General features: G+C 37.9%; 1 protein-coding gene across 1 annotated transcript; it reads right to left on the bottom strand.

Moving 5' to 3' along the window:
* Nucleotides 1-530: 530 nt before the first annotated feature.
* Nucleotides 531-6,121, bottom strand: LOC113107573 (amphoterin-induced protein 1-like). Its single transcript, XM_026270184.1, has 2 exons — nt 5,941-6,121; nt 531-4,351 (listed from the first exon to the last, which is right to left on the bottom strand). The coding sequence occupies exon 2, from the start codon at nt 4,224-4,226 to the stop codon at nt 2,736-2,738; it is 1,491 nt and encodes a 496-aa protein (XP_026125969.1). The 5' UTR covers nt 4,227-4,351; nt 5,941-6,121; the 3' UTR covers nt 531-2,735.
* Between the last annotated feature and the right edge of the window lie 5,041 nt (nt 6,122-11,162).

The raw sequence follows: 11,162 nt of genomic DNA on the forward strand, positions 1-11,162 counted from the left end.
TGTTTGACATTCTGAGAGTCTGCAAGTCAATATGGAATTAAAATTGACCCTATTTACTTATTTCAAGGAAAAAAACAGTTTGTCTTTAGAATATTTATCAGAATGACTTGAATTTTTCCTGAAATAACTTTTTGTTGTTGTTGATTTTGGATGTTAACCAATAGCCAGAGCTATTGAGGCATTTTATTAATCAAACCCGCATTCTGATCTGAATCCATTCAGGTTTATAACGCCACTTTGCACAGTTCAGTCGATTTTCTGCCGCACATTTTTTCTTGTTGAATATAACGTTTAACTTAGAAATACATCTGATTACAAAAGGAAAACGGGCTGTGAACAGCAATTCACATTTACATTTCTAATTAATGCAACAGAGTTTTGGTACTTTGATGCAGTCTGTGATTATTCTTGAGATTTAATTTACCGACATGAAAAAACTCAATTTCTGTGCCTAAATAACAACATACAATAGACAAAAAGATGATCCAATTTCAAAACACATGACAGAGAAAGACCTTTACAGTCAGTGTCATTAAAAGAGGTTTTACCAATATCCAATAGTCACAAGTGGAATCTAGACAACTGTATAGGAACAACAATACACAGAAGAACAAGGAATCAGTTAAGTCTCTTTGGAACCTCAAGGGGAAAAAGGCTACCTAAAATGACACAATCTCATAAACACTGTAAAAACAAACACTGTTTGCACATACAAGAGCACAGGTGTACTGTCAAATGTGGAGTAATGAGATATAGCCAAGGACACACAGTTCAGAAGAACACACACGACAGGGGCGATAAGCTGCTGGATGTGGTTTTAGGGGGAGCACTTGGCTTTTCTGTCTCTTCGCGAACAGACCGCAGAGATCTCAGGCCTCCTCCCACAGCGCTCGTGATGGTAAGGCCTTTCCCTCCCCTCCACACTAATTTTGGATTGCAGCTGGAGAGACGTGTAAGAGACCCTAACTGCCCATGACTGCAGTCTGCCATAGCTGCTATTATCTGTCATTCCCTCTCCCTGAGATAACACTGTTTGTGAGTTCATCCACCTATCAAACATTTAATAGCTTCACCCACTCCCTCGCTCGCAAAACAGGATGTAATTACGATGTTACTAGGGAAAGAGGTCGGAGGAAACTAAGATTGCTCTCGCTGATCCCAACCAGACCCTGTTATAAATATGTGGTTATGGTTAACACGTGAGATGTTCCAGGAACACAATAATGGAAGTGGCATTCCCGGAATTAAGGGTTCTAGAGACCATGTGCACTGGACGTTTTAAATCCACGTCTGGTTCTCTAACATCATTGACTGGCGTTCTAGAACAGTCCTACCATGCCCTTTCAGTCCACCATGACAATAACGTTGCAATCAAAATGCATAATGTTGATTTCTGGTTGGAATGCATCTAGTCATCGATCTTGAGCACAGCCAAGAAGCTTCACGCATTACATTATGATTCATAGCAGTCTCTTTAGATTCCTATGGCATTGTATATGCAAATATAATATTGGTCTTTGAGAGATCACTGCTGTACGCCTGTAGTAATAATTTAGAATCTCAGAACATGAGGGAGATTCGGCTAATCACTGCGTTTCGACCAGATTTCAAACTTCAAACTTGATTTTCTAATTCATTCAGAAAGCTATAATGGTTTTAACTAAAAATAATAATAATAATAATAATTAAAAATTCCCTCAGCCTTTGGCATTTTATTACATATGCGCTTCAGGGGCTTTAAATATGACATCCATTCTGACAATGGATGAGTCAGCACCAAGTGCAAATGAACGCAAAGTGAGAAGAGGTCTGAGTGTTCGAAACTGTTTTGGCTGTTGAATCCAGGCTCAAATCATCATTGCTTTAAAGATGAGAATGCAAGCAGATGGGACACGTCATTCTATTAAAAGATTGCATTAGCATTTCGGTTATATGTCACTCCCTGGTTGTCATGACAGATGAGCTCGAGCGGCTGAAAATGCACAGGTTCTGCATTTTTTATGTGATGGTTAATGGGTTCAAAAATGGCTGTATTTAAATATAGTTTCATAAAGATGATAGTTTTATATTGGCATCCAGCATTTAAACTTCTAAAATTGCTAATAAAATTGGACTGAAAAAGTTTAGATTCAAACAGCTGATCGAGTTTAACCAGAATTGTTTTTCTTCCCTTTACCAGATAAAGGTGGAGAATGTTTCATATACAAAGTGTTTCCTCTAATGTTCCACAGAAACAAATACTTTTCCATCGTTTTCTTGTGAATGTCCTCTCAAATGCATATGGCTTTACATAAAGTGGTAAGATTAGCATAAATTGTGGTAAATATAATTAGCTACAAGAGCTTCATTCTATATTCTTCTTAGCAGTCTGCAAAGCTCATGCTTATGATGTGATTATATAGTGGATGCATTAATGTTCTAACGTCTCTCAACCTATAGCTTTCTAGCTTGATTATTGAGAAATCGCAAATTGCATTTGTTGTTTATCCGTTATACTACCTCTAGTCTCACTTAGTGGGCTTAAACTCACAGGAACATCTAAACACTCCAAGTTTAGATTCCACTAATATGGCAAGACCTTTTCACAGTATATACTTAAGTGCTACAGATTAAAATGCTGGAAAGGTTTTGCAGAAACAGCCAAACACTGAGGATGGCAAACTGTGTACTTTAGTCTCTTAGTCCAGGAAAGCCACAACAAAGAACTGTCTCTAGCCAAAAAGACACATCCTCCCTCAGACTACAATGGGAGTATCAGAAAAGACCGAACTAATAGAGTCTGCCACCGATTTCTTCCGCTTTCCTTTTCCCTGCATGGCCTCCTCATCCACTTCTTCGTCTCCATTAGGATTCACCTTTCCGTTCTGTCCCTGCAGGTCCTTGGAGTCTATGAAGGCCACGTGCCTGTTGAGCTCGGCTTTGGTTGCCATATCCTCGTGCGTCGGGGTGGCACTGAGCATGGAGGAGTGGATGCTGTCTTCATGCTGGTTCTTTTTGCCCTGGTCTGGACAGCAGAAGCAGCGGCAGGGTGTCAGGTACAAATAGATAAGTACCAGGACCACGCTGGCCAAGCAGCCCACCAGAGTGGTGTACGCAGTGTTGAGCGTCTCGCTGTTGCCGTTGATGGTGTAGTTGTGGACTCTGACCACCACATAGAGCGTTTCGTTGAAGTACTCACTCACAGCGAAGCAAGTGTACACACCTGAGTCCTCAGGGAGTATCGATTTTATCTCAAGGGTGCCATTACTCACAAACTTGGCATTATTTGTATCGCTCTGGTTCCTGTCAGAAGGAACGATTATGTTTCCAGGCAGCATCCAGGTCTTGGTCATATTCCGCTGTTTGGTATCACAGCTGAGGGTGAGCGTCTGCTCCAAATAAGCCTCTTGGTCGGTTTCTTTAAATGTGCTGCAGTTCATATGAGTGTTGAGATCGTATAAACGCAGCACCCGTTTATCTGGGCTGGGGTGCACACAGGTGTGTTCGTCCTTGAAGTCCACAGCTGAATTGAGCCGTCGGATATACCAATGAGCCATCAAACTGTACAGCTCACAGTCGCAGATGAGGGTGTTGTTGTGGAAATACAGCCCGTTCTTGATCCAGGCCGGCAGCGGCTGGAGGTCTTGTATGGGGAGAACTTTGATCCGATTGGAAGACAAGTCCAACAGGCTCAGCTTGTCCAGACGGCTCTTGTCCTTGACGAGCTCCAGGGGGAAGCGGGACACCTGGTTCTGGCTCAGGTACAGCTTCTGCAGGCTGTTGAGGCCCGAGAAGGCTGTGCGGTCGATCTGCGAGATCTGGTTGTTGTAGAGCAGCAGAACCTCCAGATGTGTCAGCGGCTCGAAAATGAACTCGTCTAGCTGTCGCAGTTTATTCGATGACAGATCCAAGTAGCGCAATTCCTGTACGAAAATGAACGCGTCAGAAGAGATGAACGACAAACCATTGTGGCTGAGCAAGAGGTTGTGAAGGTTGGGAAGTTTGTGCCTGGTCCACTGTGCGCGTAGTCCGGTTATCTCGTTAAAGCTAATGTCAAGCACAGCTGTGTAGTTGGGCAGCTCGGACGGAACCATCGTCAAGTTCTTCTTGGAGCAGCTGACGATGTTGCTGGCGCATATGCACATTTTGTGACAATTCAGCATCGATCCTCTGGACCTGGGGATCAGTGCGAGAATAAAGGACAAGCAGACAGCCCACCTAATGCACCACATTATGGAAGGGGGCATCTCTGATACGCAGTTAAATTGTGGATGTAGCAAGTCATAGAATCCTCTTCAGTAATGTGGTTGCGTAAATCCTTTCCACACTGTTTGAAGGAACAACTTGTGGGACTGATGATGCAAATTTAGAGCTACAAGACAAAAAGAAACAAAAGGGATTTATGTTTTATGTACTGTTTCAATAAACAAACTGTCTCAATTTGTTAACCTGTTTAGACCCCACTGTCCGTTTCTTTCTTTTTCGGTCATGTAGTAATCAAATCAGTTATTATAAAGTAAATGCTTAATTCATTGCTGCTTTTTGACAAAATATAGTTGTTTTGAAACTGTGGCCTGTGAATTAATAATAAGAAAATAATAACAATAGTTCTATTCTATTTATAATTAAGTTGAGTCAGATTATCTGCAGACCATGCCTGATAAAAGTTATTATATGGATATTTTGTTTTCATAGCCATTCGCCTGTGAAAAATAATAGACGTCTATTGCACTACATTGCTCATGTATTGATATTGAACTTTTATGTCTTTTATGTCTGTCTGACAGTTGCCAAAGTTGTAGGTGTTGTGGCACTGTGAAGAAAAAACAAAACCCCTGAGCTGGTCACCGAAAAAGTGCAAGTTTGAGAGGACGATCAAAATGACCGTCCCTGTAGATGTACATACTTAGCTATATAAATTATATTTATTAGTTAATCTTATAAAATTTTATTTTATCATCTTTATAAAATAAAATTTAACTTTTGTCCTTCAAAACTCTCTAGTGTAATTAAAAACATAATTCATTTTGGACTCTATGGCCAAGTTTATGGTTGGTTAAAAACTGTTTTAGGATATGTTGCAGCTTGCAGAGCGTTTTGGATCAGAAAACAAACCAGCTATCATCTAGTCATAAGGTCATCAAACTGGTCTGTTACATGGTAACGTCAAAGCTTGCGCCAACTAATGACCATAAACTACACGATTTTCTAACAATGTTTCTAAGTAGAAATAATGCATGATATTGTTTTGTGTCATTTGGAACATAACTCGGGGATGAACGAGTTAAGGTAACATGAATGAATGTGAAAACAGTATTGTCAGGACAAGCGCGCGCTCAACGCGCACAACATTGCATGCGCATAAGGTTTACAAACAAGCTCTGACCATTCCATTCAGATAAGAGTACGTGGCCCACATGGCAGTATCTAAATGTACAACAACAATATGCGTTTTATTGATTATTTTTTTATTTATGTGTATGCATGTATACAAGCTAATTTGATAAACGCTCGGGGCAAAACTCACTGTAAGTGTTAAGATCTAAGTGTTATGGCCTCTACGGACTCAACATGGTGTAGCATTGCACCATTTACAGTATCCATGCAGTAACCCGTGATTTTAATGGGATAAAAATGACACACTCCCAAAAAAAAAAAACGTAGAAATATATTACCTGCATACTGTTGTGCCTAAAAATGTAAGCTAATTATGAAGTAAAACATTGTCTCTTTTTATCAATTTCACATCAGTATGACACGTCTTTCCAATTTAAAGAAATGACAAAACAGAACGACGAGGAAGAGGTGTAGATGTGTAAGTCTTCGGAGAGACTGGAATTAAAAGGTTTCAGCTCGAGCGCAGAGCGACAAACGATGGCAGACGCACCGATAGAGCTTTACACAGGCAAGAATGTAGCATTACGTAAAGAAATAGATTCAACGCCATTTCTCAGTACTAACCTTGAGAAGTATCACCGCAGAGACACATTAATCCCTTTAGAAAGTCCATTTCCCAAGGAGCGCTAGAGCTTTTCTTTGATGCAGTGTGACTGAACGGGTGTAAATAAGCCCGCCGCAGCGCACACACCTCTGAACATCATCAGCAGCAGCAGCAGCATCTCTTCATGGGCGCATGAGCAGACCTGCACGCACACACACACACACACAATAACGGCTCCTACAGGAGCACTTGAGTCTGTGTCCGCATAGGCGAAGCTTCCAAAAAGTACTTTCGTTTTTGATCATTTTTTTAATGGTAACATTATTTTCAACTGATTGAGCACCTAATTACACATTTATTAAAGGATCTTATTATTTCTGGTCATTTTTATCTGTTCAATAAGAGCCTATATAATGTTACAAACAGTAAATTTTCTATCTATCTATCTATCTATCTATCTATCTATCTATCTATCTATCTATCTATCTATCTATCTATCTATCTATCTATCTATCTATCTATCTATCTATCTATCTATCTATCTATCTATCTATCTATCTATCTATCTATCTATCTATCTATCTATGTTAGCTTACTGGTGGATCCTAGAATATGATTATGACCAGCTTATACCAGCTAAGCCACATATCATATTCCAAAACACAGAGTAAACATCTTAAAATTGATTTTCTGACAGGCATGAGGCAACTGCAGGGGAAAGGGAAGGATAATCAAAGAATCTACACATATTTTATGCTTTTGTTTGATTTAATAATACTTTAAAATATACAGTTTTATCATTTGAATCCATGATAGTTACTCTTTAAAACAAGGTTCCATCACTATTAATGTACTGACTAGCAATAACCAACAATGGGCAATGGTTGTTTTTAATTTTTGTTAACGTTAAATAGCTACAACTGTTCATTGTTTGTTCATGTTAGCTCAGGTCCATTAAATAATAATAACAAATACAACTTTTTATTTGGAAAATGTATTGGTAAATGTTTAAATTACCATTAACTAAGAATGATAAATGGTTCATGTAATTTTCATTGTTAGTTCATCAAATGTTATCAAATGTAACCTTAATGTAAAGAGTTATTTATGAAAAATTGCACAGAGAAATATACAATACAGAGCTTTAAATATTATATAAAGATTTCACACTTGCAACAAAGAAAGTAATATTCTCTTAAAGTAAGAGAGTAAGTGTAATTATTTTCCATGAAAACCCAGGAGAGTCGGTGTCAGGCTGACACTGACGCTCCTGCAGGTTTGTAATTGCACTCTTGCATACGTAATTACATTAGTCCAGTCTTTAATTAATTGCCTTTCTCCTTTTGTCTCATATACAAATATCCATTAAAACAACATCTGAATGCAGCAACATGCTACCTAAAAATGGCAGAAAAAAAAAAATAATTCTGCAACTTCCCAGAATACTGCCTCAGTGACTAATTTGCTAGACACATTTTAGCTCTTACTGATATCTGACACTGATATTTTAGCTCTACGGATACTGAGATTGTCTTCTCTGCTGACATGTTCTGCATTATTTTATGTCTATATTAATAGCATGACTCGGGATGATTTGGAAGGTTACTGTGTCCATTTGGATGAGAGTGTGTTGGCTAAATTCATGTTCTTGCGATAACCATTCACATTGAAGACCTGCAAAATGTCATCAGGCTTTGTCATTCTTTCTTCTCTCAGATTCTCTCTCCAGCCGGAGCTTTTGAACTGTTCCATAAATCTTAGAGCCAGAGAACAAAGGTGATCACAAGAGATGTTGGCTGGAGATGTTGCAGAACTAAAGGATGAATCCATATTATCCTTAATAAATCATTCTCCCAATATCTAAACCATTCCAAATGCACAAAGATTTATTAATACTTAGATTATGCTTCTCATTAAAGGATTTTACAGTCTATGTTGAATATGAAAAGAGAAGTTAAATTAACTCAAATTGTAAAAGTAAAGGATGGTTCTATCAGGAACGTTTAACATCCATGGAAGCTTTCTATTTCTATAAATTATACATGCATCAGGTACAGCTATCAAAATATAACATTATACATTATTTTTTACATTATATATATCTATATTATTTATTTTTTTAAGTTAATATGAATTTTTCGTTTTAGTAACAAGATAAATAAAATGAAAAAATAAAATAAGTAATATAAATAATATTATATTATATTATATATATATATATATATATATATATATATATATAAACATGTTTTATGTAATCAAGAAGACCACAACAGACCAAAATACATACAATGATTGAGTCTGTTAGCTTGTACCTAAAGACCAGGGTCGAGTGCAAGGGAAAACTGCCAGCAGAATACATCTCAAATTATTATCACTGTGGAAATGTGAACAACCAATAAGATAAATTAGGATGTCAAACACAATCCATACATGGACAGATAGGAGTCATTCGAGTAATTAAACTTGCTGGAAATTTAAAGGTGACACTGTAAAGATCCACAAGGATCCATTCACAGCCATCCACAGGCTCCAGATTGGAAATAAAGTTGAGCCTCCATTAGCCTCTTCATTAGCCCAGATGAACTGCAAAATCCTGTGTGTTTTTGCAGTCACTTTCTTGCATAATTAACCATAGTAAAATATCTGGAGGACACTAGCAGTCCAGTGCGTCTGTGCTCAGAATCATTAATGTTCTATTGGACTCCTGCTCCTGCTGTGGAGGGAACTGTGTTGCCTGGCAACTGTTGTGGTTTTACACGAGCCGTGGCGGTTGGGTTGCCCACCCTCTGATTGTTGTTGGGATGTCTGCTTATAGCCGGGGTTTACCAGGGAGGAAGACAACAGATATAGTGAGAACGAAGCTGAAAATATATGAGAAAAAAACTGCTATTGACATGGCAAGTCACAATATAGGATGTTCACCGCTTGATTATAAATTAACATTTAAATGTACTGGACTGAGAGAGAATGTCTTTCCCCTTCTGTTCTTGCTCTCCAACAATTATTCATCCCTCTATAGCTTACAATACTTAACAGACAAATGGATCCCTGTGTTGTCTCCACAATGGTAAACAGAGCCCCAGTCAATGGCTGTGCTCCACCTGGCTGACATATGCAGATGGTAAACACATTCTTTGGTCTCTAGCAGGTGCATTTGATCAGTTGTGGCATAAACACAGCAAAGCTTGAGTTTAAAATGGTCAGTAAAAGAGATCAATGATAATTCCACATTGTTGTTGAATCAGTTTTTTTTTTGTCTTGTTTTAAACATTTTTAAAATTGTATTGTTTCTTTTGTAATTGTATCAAGTTTTCTCACTCTATTTGCACTTTTTTCTTGTTTTAAGTATACTTAAAAAATGCTAAAACCAAAATGTGGCATAAGAAAATAAGTCTAGAAAGCTACATATATTTTATTATACTAAATAATTAGATTGTTAAATATTATTACAATTTAAAATAACTTTTTTCTTTTTTAATTTTCACATATTTGAGATGTAATTTATTCCCGTGATTACACCGCTGAATTCTCAGCAGTCTTCAGTCACATGTTCCTTCAGAAATCATTCTAATATGCTGATTTGGTTCGAAACATTTCTTATTGTTATAAGTGTTGAAAACAGTTGCTAAATATATTTGTGGAAACCGTGACCAATTTTTTGGGTGACTATTTGATGTATAAAAAGTTCTGCATTTTTTAATTACCTGAAATAAAAGTCTTTTGTAATATTACAAATGTCTGTACCATCACTTTTTGATCAGTCTTGTGTCTTTGCTGAATAAAAATGTGAAACTTGACTGTTGACTGTTCCTAAACTTTCAAATGGTGGCGCATTCTAATATTCACTGAAAAAAGTCTTATTTTGTTAAGCAGTTTTCCTTCTCAAGTAAATTGATCTTGTTTTGAGCATGTTTTATTAATTATTGGCATAATGCCAATACGGAAAAGATACAGTACAAAGAAATTACATTTCTATTTGAGCAAATATCTGTTTATGTTAAATGAGTCAAGGCATAGCAACAACAGTCAATGCAAAGTGAATAACACAAACTCCTAAGTGCATCAGAAAATGCTGGTTATTTATAACATAATTAGACTGACGAGGGTAACAATAGAGGAGCAGGTGGTTTATTCATGGGGGCAGTCCCCAGTATTTGTTTTCAGCTTTCAGGGGGAGAGCTCAGTTAATAAGCAGCTAAATGATCTAGAATTATCTGTTACTTCAATGTATAACTGCAGGGATTTTGTCTTTCTTTAGTGGATTGATGGATTTAGACCCTTTCATGCTCGTGGCTTTTGCCAGTTCCATTAAGAGGTCTTCGCTTAGGGCCTGTCTTACATGAGATCTCTTAAATCCGTGACTTCATGATGGATCAAAGTGCACTTAAAAACCCAAGGAGCTGCTAATGTGTATGTGCACTCAGATAGTCTAGCACTTCCTCTTCATTTCCCTCAGTATTCACTGCTTATTAAAGGCAAACTTCAAGTGCAATGTTTGGAATGGTAAGTGTCTTAATAATCAATCCCACGATTAAATTTGCCAAACAGACATGCAGCTACAACTTCTGCAGTTATATCATAATATTCCAAGGGTTAATTCAAAAGGGTACGCTGATGATAACTCTTGTTTTCTGGATGAACAGCACTATGAGGGCTCATTAGTCAGCACAGAGAGGAAGTCGCCCCCATTCTCAGCTAATAACTAAGATTTGCTCAAGCAGCTGGAGAGGTTTTCCACCTGCTTTTTGGATCTAGCTGTTATCACTGGTAAGAGACTGTCCCTCTGTCTAAGTAGGCTGCTTCAAAGACACACTGCCAAAAGATTTTTACTGAGAGAGGCACACTGCTAGACTCAGTTCACTCTCCCACTCATCTCTTGTTCAGTCAGTAGTTACACTGCAAGCATATGTGAAAATAAACATTTCCCTTAATGAGTCTCAGGCTAACGCTCTCTAGGTCAGCAGGGAGAGCATATTTCTGAGCAAAAGCTGTTGTTTTTAGCTTTTACGGTAAGTTATGGCGCTGCAAGTTGGCAGACAGTGTAGCGTTCGAATTCTGGGTCCAGTAAGGGGCCATTTATATCCAGAACACACTGTTTTGTTTAAAAATGCTAGTAGTGTTGGATCATAGAATTGTGGGCAGAGCTCCAACATATAGTTCAACAGTGCACTGGGCGACCTGAGAGTTGTAGCTTGGGATAAATCATTTTTTTTTTTTTTATTCAATTCAGATTGCATGA

Source organism: Carassius auratus, chromosome 8 (assembly GCF_003368295.1).
Source record: "Carassius auratus strain Wakin chromosome 8, ASM336829v1, whole genome shotgun sequence".
Classification (NCBI taxonomy): domain Eukaryota; kingdom Metazoa; phylum Chordata; class Actinopteri; order Cypriniformes; family Cyprinidae; genus Carassius; species Carassius auratus.

What these genes read in the sequence shown, in the direction of transcription:
- LOC113107573 (XM_026270184.1), bottom strand. Translation starts at nt 4,226, where the DNA reads ATGCCCCCTTCCATAATGTGGTGCATTAGGTGGGCTGTCTGCTTGTCC.